Genomic DNA, 18,750 nt, shown 5'->3' on the forward strand with positions numbered 1-18,750 from the left:
AGACCGTCGCCGCATCAAGCACATTTTCATTTTCTCCGATTCTCCCCTCCGTTTCACCGAGCCTGTCGTTCATTTTGTTCATGTCATTCCTTATCTCCCGAAACTGACGCTCATTGTCTTTTCTGAAGTCTTTGAGCTCGTTGTATATGTTCAACAGCGTGGCTTCTTGTTCACAGTCATCGTCGCCATCTTTTCCTCCCGTTACTTCGTCATTCTCTGCCATTCCGTCGTCCTTTTCAGTCGTAATCGTGTTCGCCCTACGTCTCGTGATAGCCCCTTCTGTCATCCCTATTAAATATGTACCCTGGTGTTGTTAATAAATGTTTTCCGGGGCTAAATCATTTTGCTGTCGGGGAGCTCGCGAGTTAAGCAGCCATGTTCTTCCGCGGTCAAACCGGAAGTCAATAAAAGTATTTCTATTCTATTCTATTCTATTCTAACCAGATACTGTAGTAACAATGATTCACTTTAACCAGATACTGTAGTAATAATTATTCACTTTAAACAGATACTGTAGTAATAATGATTCACTTTAACCAGATACTGTACTGTAGTAATAATGATTCACTTTAACCAGATACTGTAATAATAATGATTCACTTTAACCAGATACTGTAGTAATAATGATTCACTTTAACCAGATACTGTAGTAATAATGATTCACTTTAACCAGACAGATACTGTAATAATAATGATTCACTTTAACCAGATACTGTAATAATAATGATTCACTTTAACCAGATACTGTAATAATAATGATTCACTTTAACCAGATACTGTAATAATAATGATTCACTTTAACCAGATACTGTAGTAATAATGATTCACTATGCCCTAACATGTTACTTGTTTATTGCACAATGTTACTTGTTTATTGCACAATGTTGATTCTATTATATGTTATTTGCACATCGTTGCAGGCAAGACCACCCGCATTTCATTGTATACTTGTATGCCGTGACAAATAAATCTCTTGACTTGACTGACTTAATCAGGAACAAATACAACCTCTCTGTAATAGTTAGTTACAATTTCATCCAGTCAAATAATTTACATGTACATGTTGGCTCACAGAAGTTGTTTGCAATACCCTTATAAGTATTTGTAGAGAGAGTACTGTAACTAGAGGTCCACCGATACCACTTTTTGCTGACCAAGTACAAGTACTTCATTTGGAGCACTCGCTGATACAGAGTACCGATTTGAATGCTCTACTTGATATTGAAAATGTTCAACAGCTACTTTATTCTGTAGAGAAATTGTGTTGACATTCTGTCTACAGACACAGTTTTATCTTTGAATCTAACCAAATACCAACCTCCCAATTAACCTTCTAATTTAACCCATAGATACTCCTTTCATTGTCATTAGATAGCATTGTGTTAGTACTCAGTTCTTAGTATCTGTGACATTAATCGATACATAATGTGAGTAGTTTAGCCTGGGATCTGGATGCTGGGTACTGGTCCTGGTACTCGATGCACCTCTAGCTGTAACATTGTGTTTTGTTTTGCTTTGAATTGCATATCGTTTTGTTCTCTGATCTCTGTTTCAGTCTGAACAGCAACTCATAGACTGTGCCCAGAACTTCAATAACCATGGATGCATGGGGTTAGTGACACTAATGAAATCACAATGCCATTATCATCCTTGCATAAACCTCCAATCATTGTTGACTGAATGCTGACCTGATTGCTCAAATGGTATTTCTAGTTATTGTCAACTTAGAACATATTTTTCTAACATGTGGCATTATACTAAATGGATTCAGACCAAAATGTCATCAATGGGGCTACTTGTGAGCTGTGTGAACTCTCCTGGCTACAATTCCATTTCTTGGGACAACCACTAGAGTCGAAGATTGTCCTTAACTCATTCAGCGCCAGTCACGATGAGTCAGGTTTTAATCGTTATTTATTTTATTAGCGATATCCATTCATTTTCATCCATCCAGCCTGATGTTATCGTTGGGAATGGGTCTGAGCTCGCAAAAGGGCAAATACCGCCACCTACGCCTTCCAGCTGGTATTGCACCTCATTGGGAATGGTGCAATTCCTTTTCGGGGACGATCCTAGCCGTGCAGGCTGGGTTTAAATACTCAGGCGAGGTAGGTCTATACAAAGATGGCATGGACATGTAACCCCGCCCCGCCCGCCCATATGTAACGGTCGGTAATGTGGTACGGACCTCCACGAGCAGTATTTGGAATGGCGATCAGATAATTGGATTATTTCTTTTGCATTACATCAGATACAATGTAAGAACACTATATATAAATTTGATCGTTGATCTGATATTTATTTCTACCTCGATCGACGCTGTGTGTGTGTGTGTGGCTGTGTGCCGTTGGTGGCAGGAGGGGGGGGGGAGCCCCGCGGTCCTGGGCTCTTTTCATTCTTGCACGAGGAAGGATAATAATGAGGCTCTAGCGTTGATTTCAGGCTAGACTATACTCGTATTCATAACGGTATAAAACGAAAATGTACAGATGAAAAACCAATCCGTTTTGTACATGCTGACTGGAAGCAACTCACTGATAATCGACGGGGGTATTAGACCCATAGCTATAATTTAAGATATATTTTAAGCACTCGCAAATCTCGCAGTCCCCCCATTGACTAAAGCGGTGGCGTACTAGCGCCCTCTAGCTAATTAAGCGATGGCGCAGAATGAGTTAAAAGCCCTCATGTCCCAGATATGTCCAATGGCATGCTCACACTCACTTGTTTCTTTGTTTATTTACATTGCGTACAGCTTGTGTTATATTACGTTTTATTGTATTTTCTTATTCTTGTGGCCATCTTGGTCTATATGTCATTGGTCAAGTATATTATTATATACTTATTGTTATGTGTCTTGTAAGCCCATATGGGCTGGTCGCGTGAATACTTTCGGCAGCCAACATGCCCTTCCGCGTTGCTCTGATTGGCCGAGCGCGCGCACACACAGTAACTACATGCATGGTATGGTATTTATTTTAGACAACAAAACATATACAGATCATTACATCACATATTTGCTTTTGTCAAGGATGGGAACGAAAAGGCGCAATGACTTATTTACATCGTTGTCCTTGGATGTCAATTAGATTAGCCCCACCGTTAATTGTAAACAATGATGCATGTAGTTACTGAGTGTTGTTGTAGCCACCGGTTAATTCGCGATTTTTTTTATTGGTTTGTCATGACAAACCAATTACATAATCCAACATATGTGTAAAGAAACAACATATTCCAGTTAACAGTATATTTTTTTAATGATTCGTTACGGCGTAATCAATACTTCCATTTGTATAAATTGCGTTAAGGGGAGTTTAGTATTCCTGCCTGGATGAGGAGCTTGTTGTCGCGGTTCATGCGCATGCGCGCGCTCGGCCAATCAGCAACGCGGAAGGGCATGTTGGCTGCCGAAAGTATTCACGCGGGCTGGTCATACACCTGTAGTATGTAAGACACGAAAATAAAAAACATCAAATCAAATCAAATCAAAATGTAGTGATCCATGCCTGTTATACTGTATTAGTTATGGAAAACAAGCTTTTGTTGGCATTGTGCATTGACCCAAGACTTTCATATTTCCTCTTCTCAGTTCTCACATTTCTAATAGTTGGTTAATTAAAGGAACACTCTACCCCCCCCCAAAAAAAAGCTGATTTATGATGCCCATGATCTCACACAAAACTCCTACAAAATGATTTGTACAAATTGTGTGATGTCACATAATACAGGAAGTATTAAATTCCAGGCTGGAATAGATAGGGTTGTAGCTGAAAACGTCTCATGGTGCCAATGAGCCCACTTACATTTAATTATCTTAAAGTGAGCAGTCACGGGACACCACATTGTACTTGGGCTTATCGATTCTTTCCTCGTTTTCTTAGCAAAATTTCATACTTTTTCCAATAACTTAGCATGAAATGGCTGGTATGTCTGGATTCCTCTGGTCTGTCTCTGGTTTTATATGATACCTATACTGTAGCTTCGCTCTAGCCTTAAAACTGAGCTTGCGAGAGTCTCTGAAAGACGGCGAAACTCTCAGTTTCAGAGGGTTCAAATAATGGTTTTGGAAATGTTAAGTGATATGATAAATGACGCCGCAGGCCCCAAGTTGAGTATCATTGCCTTAATGAGTGATTAACAGTTCCTAGAAAGCCACATAAAAAGGGCTTGATATGTTATTTTTTTATTTTCATACATTTCTCTGACCTTTATTTAAAATGTATCATAATGACATCACACATTCCATTTCTTTAACCCAATAGTTAAGTTAATAGTAAAGTTTTGGGATGTGTGAGATTATGGCCAAAATATAATCACTATTAATCATAATTTATTTGGTGGAATGGTCCTTTAATAAGGTCATGGATATGCATTGAAAACGAGGTGGGGGCACTTTTGTGGATCAACCAACAGAGTGAGTTATAGAGCTGCTAGTGGCAGCTAATAATAATAATTCATTACATTTATATAGCGCTTTTCTAGACACTCAAAGCGCTCCCCACAATGTAGGGTGGAAATTGCCTCCTTCACCACTACTGGTAGCACCCAACCTTGGGCTATGCAGGCTCAATGGCTGCACCAGGCACACATCACACTACACAATGGCTGAACGGCTCAGGAGACAGGGATTGGTATCAGCCAATTAAGCGGAAAAGCTATGTCTCATTGTGAGTATAGAGTAAGAACATAGCCATCTGGTATTTTTGAGGATGTTCTTTGTCCATTGTGTGGTTTGTCCCCATGGAATGACCTGGAGCAGGGAGAACAAGACCGCACACTCAACATCAGTGACACAGATCATGGTCGGAATCAATCAGTCTGATGCTTAACTCAATCAGTGCCAGCTATTAGACTGGGCCCGCTGTAGTTAGGCCAGCTTTCCATTACAACTTTTCACTGTGAGTCACGTTGTTTGTAGAGCTAAATCTATATTTTATATTATAGCTATGTATCCAATATCATTGTCAATTGACAGTAAGAACCTTCCATTCAAGATGCATAAAAGAAATATTCTTTTCATCAATACGTTCCCGTTTTATACCGTGGTGAATATGAGTGTTATATCGGAATGATCTGGGATAATTCCTGCAAGGCTATTTATAAGGCGCTAAGCTAATAACGTTAAATCCATTGGCGTTTCATCCCTACACACGATACACAGTTAAAAATCCAAATGCATATGATCGGTATTATGTTCCATCATGAATGCATGAAAGGGGGGGGGGGGGGGGGGGGGGCGTTTCTGATTAATTGATTGCCAATAACGGCATTCGTTATAACCACAACATAGGCTGATCTGGGGGATGGCTATTAAATCCTTGCACGATCAAGCTGAAATTGACGTCAAATTGCTCTTACCTTTGGCCGGTTGGATTCCAAAAAGAATTTTCCAATTATTTGATCGCCACATTGGCCCATGCTATAACCCTTTACTGCATAATGAATTCGGCATCCCAAGAAGTATTCCATGCGATCGAGTGAAGCCCTCGCTTCAGACTAACAGAAAAGTCCGCCCGGAGCGTAAACAGTGTGACACCAGGTCTGCAACAGGGGTTACTGCATTCTCGAGACAGCGCCACTACCAGGATCTGTCCGGTACTGCACTTTCGGAGTCCCAATATGCCTTTCCAGCCAAAATACAGCTCTGTGACAGTGAATAGGATATTAATATCGGGAAAAAAAAAAAAGACGAACCAAAAACGTAATATTACGTGGCTGTCGGGCAACCGCATAATATTAGGCGGTTGGCCCCGAATGAGTTAAGGGATAGGAAAATAGGGTCTAGGTTGAAAATAACCTGAATTATCCTTTTTAATAATGAAAGGAATTGCTTTGTTTCAGCGGGCTTCCCAGTCAGGCTTTTGAGTACATCAAATACGGCGGGCTGATGACAGAAGATGACTATCCCTACAAAGGCCATGTATGTAATTTTTCCTACGTGAAACTGTATACTTTATAGTTTCAGAATATTGTTTCTTGAGGTGGCTTTTATCCCTCTTCCTTTTTAGGATGATACTTGCCATTTCATGCCTGAGCTGGCAGCTGCATTTGTCAAGGATGTTGTCAACATAACAAGTGTGAGTATGTCCAGTATAGGAACATAGCAATAAATGATAGGTTGGATTCCAAAATGGAATTTACCACCCAATATTTAAATATATGAATTCAGATGATGCCCATTGAAGGTAATAATATGGCAAATAAGATTAATGAGACTTCATAATGACTTTTACACTCTTGTCAGTAGTCATGTATTGTAATAGGAAGTATGCTAATGCTAATGATACATCTTTAAGCCTATCTTTTCTGGTATATAGTTTTTTTTATTTCAAAGTCATGGCACGTATGGAGGTGGAGAACACATTGTGATGTTAGTTTCACCCATTATACAGTATGTGGTTTGCTTTATCAATTTCAGACATATTGACAGACACATCTTGAGCCTCTGTATACATTTAACGTTTTCATAGTAGATTCTTGTAATTCATTGAGCTTTCCGTGTGTTTGTTCTGCAACAGTATGATGAGAAGGGGATGGTTGATGCAGTGGCCAGACTCAACCCTGTGAGCTTCGGCTATGAGGTCACAGCTGATTTTGTTCATTACAAGGAAGGTGTTTATACCAGGTGAGAGGAGGAGCTCTGTGGCTTTTATTTCTGTAGCATGTATTTCAACTTCGAGGATAAACCCCTTGAGATATACAATCTCGTTTTCAAGGGGGTCCTCATTTATCTTCTCTCACACCCATGAATGGTGTGTCAGTGAGGTACCATTAGAGCCATTTATAGATGGTTTGGTCTTATTGTACTGTGGATGCCATGTTACCGTTAAAGTGATGATGTGTAATTGTGGTGCCTACTGGCCACGAGTGGTACTGCCTCTGTGATAACAATATATTTCCCATGAGCGTCACGTCTGTGACGTAAGGTAGTTGCCAACGGCATGAGAAACATCAGCCACAAAAGACCCATAGCTACGTATATCCACGCGATTGGGTTTCGTTCTTATTTATTTATCCACTGTCATTTGAAGTGTTGGTGTAGTGCTTTTATTTATTTTCGGACATCACGATGCATCGTAGAGGCATGGACATGTAAAACGTATTTTTTTTATATTATTGTATTTATTATTATTATGATTATTTAATTCTAAGAATGTCTGTTAGGGGTGGAACGGTACGCATTCAAACCGTACACCGTTCGGTACGACCTCCACGGTGTGTGTATTGTTCGGTTCAGGGGATGCGCAAAATAATACGCACATACACGCACGCACACACCCACCCAGAGACAGAGAGGTGGTAACTAAGCTAAGCTAACTAACGTTAGCCGCTAACCGTGGAAACGCTCACAGAGAAGTGACTCCACGACATCAGTTCCATAAGTGGGGGGGGGGGGGGTATATTGACGAGGCTTGACAACAGAGGTTCAAAGATAACTTCACATTTATTGGCTGTTCGTTTATATATATCGCTTCATGCATCAGGCTTCTCCAGGTTCCAACGCCGTGTTACTGTTGACTATTGACTTCCTCATGTGACGTCACTTCAAATACGGCTGCCAAGACGCTCAAAAGTCAAACCTAATACTTCACGGGGGAGGGAGGCTGTATCTCTCTTTACTGCATGCAGTGGAAAACGAACAAAGGCGAGTCGAGTAGGTACCATGTAGTGGAAAAGCGGCATAAGAGAATGTTTCATGCAATTAAAAAGTAAATATATATATATTTAGTACACATGATTTATTTATTTTAAATAACACAGTGACACTTTTCCTTTTTGATAAGAAATCCAGCCATATTCCCTTCATTGCATTTCAAATACTGCACTTTAATTTCAAGCGGAAAACTAATCTTTCCATTAAGAACTGACAATCAGGGAATTTAAACATAGTTGACATTGTTTTTGTGTGTTTATTTTAAAGAAAGGAAAGTCTAGTGCTGGTTGAGCATATGCATACTTTATGTTGATGGCCTTTGTCTATAATGTGACCACACAAATAGAAAGGTTTAATTATTTTGTTTGTTTGCACGAAGTTAATACTTTGACAAATGTAGCCTATAATTCTTCGTCTTTGTGTGCCAAACATTATTTAAGGTAAACCGCTGTAAACCTTTTTTTTTACCAAATAAATGAGAAGCATGTTTAAATCAGCAATGCCTCCCCTCTTGCTGTACCAAAATATCTCCTAGCTCTAACCGTCAAAATGGTGTGCCTGATGTCAAACTGCCTCATTCTTTCAGTTTTTGCATGACTACGTCCTTGAGAATAACTGAAAATTTGGATTCTTTTTAGGCTATATATCTTATGCTGATGTATGGTATTTTTTGAGTGTTAAAAAGCAAACAAAAAAAAACAATGTATACCGAACCTAACCGAAAACCGTGACCCCAAAACCGTGATATGAACCGAACCGTGGATTTTGTGAACCGTTCCACCCCTAATGTCTGTAGAGTCGACGTGAACGCAATCACCATGATTCCTCCCAAATAAAGACCTTAAGAACACGGCGCACACCAGTCTGTCCGACTTACGACTGCTCTTCAGCGCTCCTAAATCCTACTCTTAGCTACGAACGAATCCCAGAGAAAGGACCGTTCGTGAATCCCAAAATCGTCCCGAAGAGGTCTCAAGTGGAGCTACGATGAAATTTGCTCTTAACTTTTGTCTTAAGTCCGTTGGTGAATGACACCCAATGTCATTAATTCAAAGCCTGTTGTGAAGGGCCAGATTAAACTGAATATATATATGTATCGTTTGATATACTTTGTATATTATTTATATATATACACGGAATATCCCTTTACCTGCGTTCAGACCAGAGCAATATTCGCTCTCCTATTGGATAGCACCCTAGGCTCCAGGCAGTCTCGCACTCAGACAGGTGCAATGGGCGAGTTTGGGGCATGTCAGAACATGCCTTTGGCAGTGTATTGATTCAGGAGCAAAGTGGTCAGGTTTGGAACTAGATAATCACTTAAAGGGGCTATGCGTTATAAATGTCATTTTTCAGTCTCTAGCATTGTATTATAGTAATAGGAGTTCGTATCAATGTGTTTTTGGGCCTAAATACTATATTGACGAATTCCTCAGCTACAGCCCATCCCCTGTTTGCCTCTAGTAAATCAGGTCATGTTGATTTGACGACCTGGTGCACGTCACAGGGCGCTGTTTATAGCGCACGGTGATGTGATTGGCTCTGTGGTTTTAGTAATGCCCGCCTCCATTCTTCGACAGACAGACCGGCGTTAGCTCTCGGGATTCGGGAGCGATCGCTAGCTAGTTAGCACCAGCCGGGGCCGGCGTTAGCAACCGGGGGCGTCGCGGAGCATTCAGCCTGCTGGCTACCTAGATCCACTTCAACCAGCGTCGCGGAGCATTCAGCCTGCTGGCTACACAGCTTGTCGGTGTGCTAATAGCCTCTGCAAGCTAACGGTAGCTGGCTCCAGGCTATTAGCACATCGACAAGCTGCTGGAGCTCCCGACGCTCGGCTGGTTGAAGTGGATCTAGGAATGCTCCGCGACGCTCCCGGTTGCTATCATGTGCAGGTCCTCTTCTCAGACCTGTGTACTGCACACGCATCATGCAAGCTACACATCGCTGCATGTTGATCAATGGTGGCCCACTCGGTGCATCACAGTGGGCTACTATTGTGCTAACAACAACCGCGGTGTCCGGCTTGTCGGCCGGCATGAGTGCTCGATTTAAAATGGTTCTCTCCTCTTTGTATACCTTTGTCCTCACAAGTATTCTGCCAGGGAACTTATGGATACGACAATAGTAGTAGTTATAAGGTGTTTGATCATTGTGTCGTTGTACATATTGTGTATACACCGTTAGAAGCTAACGTAGCTTAGCTTGGTAGCTATTGTGCTAACAACATACCCCGACGTCTAGCTTGTTAGCCGGCATGAATGCCCGATTTAAAATGGTTCTCTCCTCTTCGTATACCTTTTTCCTCACAATTATTCTGTGTACCACGATAGCTATGAGCTAACTAACGTTACAAGCTCAAACACCTTATAACTACTACTATTGTCGTGTCCATAAGTTCCCTGGCAGAATACTTGTGAGGACAAAGGTATACAAAGAGGAGAGAACCATTTTAAATCGGGTATTCATGCCGGCTAACAAGCTAGACGTCGCAGCATGTTGTTAGCACAATAGTAGCCCACTGTGATGCACCGAGTGGGCTACTATTGATCAACATGCAGCGACATGTAGCTTGCATGGTGCAGTGCTTTGCCCCACAGGTCTGAGAAGAGGACCTGTGGTACCCTTGACTGAGATTTCATAATCAAAACTGTTAGATCAACCCTGAAAACTGAAAATATCTGTGGTAATAGTTCATAACATGGACTCTCAGAGTGATGGAACCTATGTTAGCTTCTAACGGTGTATACACAATATGTACAACGACACAATGATTTACATTATTACAAATATGGTAACGTGGTTGTGGCTTTTACAAATAGTGGTAACATATATATATATAGATAGACAGTACTGCTACATCTCTATATTTATGACATACCATATTTGTATGTAACCTGAAACCTAAGGGGGGACCCTGATGTAAACAAGACGAAAGTCTTTCTCTGGTCTGCATCCCCTTAACAATTGTGTGTATTGAGCTGTACTGTATTGTACCCATTCTACAATCTGTTAATAAAGTTTTCAATCAATCAATCAATCAATCAATCAATCAATCAATAAGACCTCCACCTGGATGGAATGACGGGGAGATGGGCGGAGCTATTTGGTGGGTGGCTGTCACTCAAAGTGTGGGTGGAGCCAAGCCAATAATAGCCTGCTTTCATGAGGCTGAAAAATGCTGGTTTTGAGTACAAGATTAGAAATATAAAACAATGATTATTTTTGGAATAAAAATTACACATGTGTTACATAGACTCACAGGAAGTGTGTAAAGTTGCCCAAATAGTGCTAGGAATAGCACTGCATGACACCTTTAAGTATAAATACAGCGCAAGGTGCGCACACCGTGCTTAGTCGCTTCGTTCATTCAGTTCATCTAAAGCAGCAGTGTGACAAGTTCGGTAACATTGAAGTGAGCAACTTTGCATCTAAATAGAGCATTGAGAACCGCATGCAAATAGAATGTTAAAGTGTCAGAGTTTAATGCAGTAACGTTGAGTTCGACTTAATCTAAGGTGAAGTAATAGTCGATCATTTATTGTGTGTCGTGCGGCCACAGTTCTTCCGTGTGTAGCATTACCCATCGGTTCGTTGTGTCTTTAGCTAGTGCACTTATCCAGGCTGTGTGGCCTAAATACGTGCCCACACCCGAGGAGTCCTAGGCGAGAACCGTTGGACATGTACACAGGAGAACCAGCACCGGCGATTGCAGAACCATTCCTGGTTGGATTATATTGCTTTGGGACCGTGACCACCGGAGAAGAGCACCGTTGATTTCCACTGTCGTTTGGGATTTAACCTCGTGAGGATTACAACCCGGGCCTGCCTCTTGGAAGGGGCTGGCTAGCTGTCGTCAATGCTGTCGAGCATCTTGGATTACAACTATTGCTTTTGTCTGCTGATCAAGGGAGACAGCCCCTTCATTCATTGTGCTAAGCTAGGCTAACATGCAGCCAGATAGCTTTCTACTGAACGCACAGAGAGGAAACTGGTATCTATCTTCTTGTCTCTCTCTGGAGAAGACGGTAAGCTAATTTACCAAAATGTTGGCGTGTTCCTTTAAGTGACTGGTTCACGGCAACAACGCATGAACAAATAAACTAAGACCAACATGTGACAGCTGCCCATGCCACTGTATAATGGTATAATGAGCTCATTTTTATTCTTATTTTTTAATGATAATTAGAACTCACTCAGAACATTTTAGAAGGCTGGTTGGTGGCAAGGTACGCTATTATTAACTGGTAGACATCATGTGTCCTTGATGTGTCCTTGTCATCCCTCAGATACTTCCTGATTGAGCGAGGGAAGAACATGTGTGGCCTGGCAGCTTGCTCGTCTTACCCTCTGCCTCTGGTAGTGTGAGCCACAACGCATTGCCTCTGGTAGTGTGAGCCAAAACGCATTGCCTCTGGTAGTGTGAGCCACAACGCATTGCCTCTGGTAGTGTGAGCCACAACGCATTGCCTCTGGTAGTGTGAGCCACAACGCATTGCCTCTGGTAGTGTGAGCCACAACGCATTGCCTCTGGTAGTGTGAGCCACAACGCATTGCCTCTGGTAGTGTGACAACACTTTGCCCACAGAAGACCCAAGTGTGAGGACCTGTGTGATGTTTTAATTATTCATTTTATGTTTTCAATTGCATGATTCCCCCCCCCCCCCCCCCCACCCAAGTTGGTTTTCATTTGCCCCCATCCAAGATTTCAGATATTGATATGCCTTGTTGGCCACTAAAGCCTATACTCTGGAAGTTGTGTGCTATTTATTAACAGTAATGGTAGTTTGAATACAGAAATCAGGACTTGTGAAGGACCTGTCAGCAACAAGCGGACCACATCTGAAAGAGCCTCATCTGAAATACGAGTTTATTTTTTACACCAGTGTTAATGTTATAATTTTATATTTCATCGCTGGGCCTATGGAACAGTATTGGTTACTTTTAATGTTTTAACTACGTTGCAGATGGAACAAAATGTAAATGAAACCTCCCTGCCACCGAACCACTGTATGTATGTCTCATGTCGCCTTCAAGTGGTGCTAGCAGGTACAGCACCTAAGTATCTAATGGAGTTGGAAAAGCCTGTTACATTGGTGCCATTTGACTAGGATCACATGGTGAGCCCAGTCTCCAGTGTGGAGTGAGTACTGTTGTGCATATTTGATTTGGCGTGATCGGTAGAGCTGCTGCCTTTCATGTTGCCTTGTGATTCAAAGCTGGGTTGAGGTGCAGGTTTCAGCCTAGACTGGGAAAGGAAGTGAAAGTCCTTGCTGAAAAGAATGACACTTCTAAATACATCTATACAAAACCACACACCCAACTTTCATTCTATGTTCAACAAGAAATCGGCATACACTTTCAGCTTTTTCAGAAAATGTGTGTATATATATTGTACAATAGATAGACTATTTTGAATGTATGTTGTCAATTTAATAAAACAAACAAAAGGAAACATTACTACTCACCTTGAAGTGCTGCTTCTAGCTTGCATTTGGTCAGTCCTCGTCAACCCATAAGGTTGGACATTCCCGAGTTTACCACCAGAAAGTTGCACTCGGAACATCTGGCCAAAGGTAAATACCAGTGAGAAACTCTGCAAGTTTCTATAACCTAACATACATTATGTAACTTTTTCCTGTGATTGATTGATGTACTTTATTTACATATTTTAAGCGAGATTGGGCTGAAGTTCCATGATTCCCAAGTTTACGAGTTGTGACATTTCTCACTGACCCTGGATGGAGTATGAGACATCACTCTAACCACCTGCATCAAGAAAGAAAGGTTGAATAATCTGCTGCCCTGCATCTGACTGGTCTGGTCCTGACTTTCCAATATAACCAGCGCACCCAAACCTGTATCATTTGATCACATGAAAATCTTCAGACTTTATGAGGACCAACCGAAAATGAGCTCTTGCATCCAAATTTGACTATTTTACATACAGTACATCTATACCATGCAAAATAAAATAAAAAATGTCAAAACATATCAAATTGGTGTTTTGTTTTTTCTGTTTTTGTCAGATACAATTTTAAAATATGCATATTTCTAAGGACTTGAAGGCATATTTTGGTTGATGCCAAATCACACGGCCAGGCTGCAACAAAAAATGTATTACAAGTTTTTTTTAATCATTTGTTTACATGCATTTTTTTTTGCATAATCGAATTATGTATGCGCTAATTTGGATAAATACCACAACAGATGTAAACATTGGATATAGTCAGGTGAAAATGTCTTGTTGAATCTTATTGACCTAATGTACTACAGTAAATACTTAATGTTAAGGTAAATGTCTGAATGGAACCCATGAGCATTCATACAGAGAGACAAGGAGGCAGAAGGTACTTCAAGCCAGTGGGTGTACTCCTGTACTATTTATTAATTATTATCGCAGAGATCTGGTTTGGGGCTGGGTCCATGGGACTGTTTCTGGGGGATGGAATCCGAAACTGGCCCCTGTAAATGTCTAAACCCAACCCCCTCCAATGTACAGTTTCCTACCCAACCTCCTCCAATGTACAGTTTATTTCCCCTCAAATGTATACTCACTTTCTTAAACTCTTTGTGTATCACAAACAGTACTGCACTTACTGTATTTGTAGATCTGGTATGTCGTACATGTCTAGATGTAGCAGTATCTGTATAGTCATGTTATGATTAATTGAAAATGGGGGACCCTCACCCTGATGTAAACAAGACGAAAGTCTTTCTCTGGTCTGCAGCCCCTTAACAATTGTGTGTATTGGGCTGTACTGTACTGTATTGTACGGTACCCATTCTGCAATCTGTTAATAAAATGTTCAATCAATGGATGGGAGACAAAGAGTAAGGAGAATGCAGAGGACAACAAGTAGGTAAAAAAATAACACTCTCCCACTACCTAAAAATGTAAAATAAATGTTTTTCAGGGCTACGGGTAGGATGTACCTGTGCGGGTTTCCCCGACCAATCGTATTGCACTGTCCATAGATACCGCATGTGCGAACTGCGAACACGTCCCACAACATCGTTTCTGGAAGTCCACATAGGTTGGGCAAGGTAGAAGGTAGGCTATTGCAACGTTTTTCCCCCTGATAATGTCCAGATAATAACTATATAAATCGTGAGAAGGTTTTGAAATTGACCACTACAACACACCACACCGCTCATTGTTCTCCCCCTGAGAACTACGAGTTACTTAGCTATAGCTTAGCACAGTTGAAGTCTGGACAAAAGTTTGATGTTCTAAATGGAAAATGTGTAGGAACCTTGAACTGAAGTTCTATTTCAGACATTCGCTCGACATGGCTCTTCAGGGACCACCTGAGGGAACTCGAATAACTACTCGTCGTCAAGCAGCTGTAAGAGCCTTCAGTCGGTGGTTGCAGCAGGAGAGAGGGGCTCCTGAACTGCGCGGCCCCCACCATGCTCCGAAAGCAGGCAAGAAGAGAGAGGTAACACTGGATGAGAAACATATTGAATGTTGGCATCGCAACTACAATGTCAAGAATAGCATTATCGTGATGATGATAACAATAATAATAATAATAACAACAATCTTAAGATTGTTGGCCAGTTAGTTAGGGTGACCTACAGTATATGATAGGCTGCTGAATTGAGGTATTCCTCAAGATCCTAAAAAAAAGCCTAACTACTGCACATCAACCATATGTTATGGCACAATGTCATAAATGGGCCCAACTGGAGATGGGATTTTGTAATAACCGACTGAATTAAGATGCAGGAGCTAAAAACAGCTATTATGCTATTTAGTGTAAAGGCAGCACAAAAAAAATTAACGTTTTTCTAGTTTTGAAGTACAGGTGTGTACTCTTCTGATATGTGTTTTCTACAGGATGAACCACGTCTGTCAAAGTATGAACTGGAACGCCTGGACAACATCAGACGTAACCACGAGTTTCTGTCCTCCATTAAACTTCACCAGGTTGGTCGTGTCCTCATTAGTTTGGCCAAAACTCACTGCCTAAATGCAATACATACCCTTTAGTGGATGGATGCCTTTATCCAAAGCTCCGTACAGTGCCATGAGTACATACATGACAACATCCCCTCCAAATTCCTCAGAGACTCAGCAGCCGCCATCACCCCAGTCATCACACACATAATAAACCTCTCCATAAAACAGGGACACGTCCCCAAATACTTCAAAAAAGGCAGCAAATTAGACCCAGGCAACTACCGCCCTGTTTCTATTCTTACCTCCATCTCGAAAGTCATGGAAAAAATAGTCTACGAACAGGTCGAAAAGTACCTAGCGAAAAAAAATCTAATCTACGAATTTCAATCTGGCTTCAGAACATCCCACTCCACTGACACATGCCTTCTCTATTTGAACGACCACATCAAACAAGAGGTGGACGCGGGCAAATACTGTGGAATGGTCATGCTGGACCTACAAAAGGCCTTCGACACTGTCAATCACTCCATTCTGATTGACAAGCTACTGTAAAAGCAATTGGTTTTGATCGTTTTTTTTTTTATCCACTTTTTCTCCTCTTTCTATTTTTCCTCCCATCCCAATTTGCTGTGCGAATTCTCCCCTCCCCTGTCTTGAACGTTGCTCGCATATGCCCCCCACTGGTCGGTTGTAGGGAGGATAGAAGCCTTGCATCACATGTCCCCTCCGATACATGTGGAGGCAGCCTGTCACATCTTTTCACCTGCCAGCGCGGACTCTCATTGGCGAGGTGTAACGTGTGGGAGGCTCACACTACCCCCGCCATTTCCTGTCTCTGCTGTGCAGGCGTCCCCCAACCGACCTGTAGGAGTCGCTGTCCACAACGTCCATATTACCACCCATTGACTTCCACCCGCTAACTCTGCCAATGAGTTAGTATGACGGCCGGCCCAAGCCGGAGGCAACGCCGACAGCCGGAGTCGAACCCGGTGTCTCTTGCGTTGGTGACGAGCGCAATGTCCGCTGCGCCACCCAGCCGCCTTGGTTTTGATAGTTTATCAGTGAGCTGGATGCAATCCTACTTTTTTTAAACTACAAGGGTGAATAATACTGTTTTTTTTGCTATTTTCTTTTAGAATACTGTTGGAGTCTTAATTGGGCATATATAAGCATTATGCTTCAGTCTGTACCTTTTCAGTCACTGTAAAATCAAATATTGTTAAATGCTACTACTAATACACTAAAGCTATTGACTAAAGCTATTGATTGATTGATTGATTGATTGATTGATTGATTGATTTTATTTGACATAATAAAATACAATACACAGGTGCATACAGTATACAAATATATCAGGATAGTGCAAGAAAGTCCTTAGACTTATTTCCATTGTGGTCCATTGTGTCAAAAGGCAAAAGAGGAGTTGAAACTCATGAAGCCCAAGAGAGTTCTTAAGAGGTAAGCAGATGACTGATGGCACACACGTGTAGCCTACTAACACAATAACCAAACAATTTGATTGCATCAAAATCAACTTTTGTAATATGGATGTTAAAGAATAAAGCCAGTGTGTTGTAATGTATTAATATGAAAAGGGGCATTGGAGTTATTACGAAATGTACTTCAAAAGGCAACAAGCTCCATCAATCTATTGGTTGATGTACAGTAGTAAATAGAACAGCATGCTCATTAAACTTGCGTTCAGGAAAAATTGCATTTCCTATGTTCATCGCAACAATGAATTATGCTGACCAAAGCAACAATACGGCTCTGTGACTAGTTTTAACCCTTTTCTTTAGACAATAATGGATTATTTTTTTTTTTTCACTTTTTCCACTTTTTCTCCCATTTTTCTATATTTTCTCCCATCCCAATTTCGTATCATCCAATTCAACCCTCCCCTGTCACGAACGCTGTTTCTTGCCTCCCACAAGCCGGCTGCAATGTGGACTAAGTCATACATAGCACAAGTCCCCTCCGGTACTTGAGGTAACAGCAGTCGCATCTTTTCACCTGCGCAGCTCGATCTCTCAGTGGCGAGGAGTAACGCGTGGGAGGCTCACGCTGCCCCCGACACTTCCTGATTCTACTGCGCAGGCGCACCAACCGACCTTTAGGAGTCGCTGTCCACAACGCCCGATCCCCACCCATCAGTTTCCCACCCCCTAATACGGCCAATGTGTATTAGTATGAACGACCAGCTAAACTGAAAGCAATGTGGAGCGCTGGGCTCGAACAGGCAAGCCCAGCGTCTCCGTCATTCGTGGCGAGCGCCTTGCCCATACAATAATGGAGTTCTATGACTTCTGGATATGAGATAATATGGTGTTTGCTAGATGGACTATACTTGTAGGTAGGATAAATGCATTGTGGGGCTGTGTTGACAATGAGAAAATAAAAAATAATGAGAAATTCACTGGCCTTATTCTTTAACACATTTTAAATTGTGAGTTGAAAACATTTACATGATTTAAACAGTGGTTGGCTTAGTAAGTGCTATTACTCCAGAGCAATTTTCAATTTCAGCCACTAGGTCAATGTTTATACCGAGCATTACAGTTATTGGTGGAGCTGACCAGGGCTGAGGGTTAAAACAACACAGGTCGTGCCGCTGACTCTCCCGACCCAGTTACTCAAACAGTATGACAAAGTCATTAATATATATTTGTGGGGGGGCAAAAGGCCACTATTTGGTCGGGCCAAAATGTATGCAGCAAAGGAAAATGGCGGCTTATCCCTGCCTAAGCTAGACTGGTATCACTATGCGTTCTCGCTCTCCCAGCTCTCCAAATTGAATCACTCGACTGAGGAGGCACCTGCTTGGGTCAAGATAGAGGAGGAAATGGTGTATCCCTCGTCTCTGGAATCCTGTCTGACACAATCAGACCTATACCTCTTAAGAACCCTCTAATGGCGTTTGCCAGGGAAACTTGGAATCAATCGCACAGGCTGACTGGTGATAGCCCATATCTGACTACAAGAGCCTCTAAAAATAAAAATAATAAAAAACTAAAGATTGGTAAGAAATCAGTCATATGGGACGACTGGATTAAAAGGGGGATACATGTACTAGGCGATATAGCCGGGGAAGATGGGGTTTTACCTTTTGAGGATATTAAAGAGGATTTTGGTATAGATAATAAAAACTTCTATAAATTCCTACAGATTAGACATTGTATATCGTCATCAATGG

General features: G+C 41.5%; 1 protein-coding gene across 1 annotated transcript; it reads left to right on the forward strand.

The window, feature by feature from the left end:
• Positions 1-1,552: 1,552 nt before the first annotated feature.
• On the forward strand, positions 1,553-17,019 carry LOC311234569 (pro-cathepsin H-like; the record flags this gene model as incomplete). Its single annotated transcript, XM_084321818.1, has 7 exons — positions 1,553-1,611; positions 5,842-5,920; positions 6,009-6,077; positions 6,519-6,625; positions 11,941-12,010; positions 15,495-15,584; positions 16,969-17,019. Exons 1-7 carry the CDS (start codon positions 1,607-1,609, stop codon positions 17,017-17,019), a joined length of 471 nt encoding a protein of 156 aa, XP_084177944.1. The 5' UTR covers positions 1,553-1,606.
• Positions 17,020-18,750: the final 1,731 nt, after the last annotated feature.

Source organism: Notolepis coatsorum, assembly GCF_963971535.1.
Source record: "Notolepis coatsorum genome assembly, chromosome: 9".
Lineage (NCBI taxonomy): Eukaryota > Metazoa > Chordata > Actinopteri > Aulopiformes > Paralepididae > Notolepis > Notolepis coatsorum.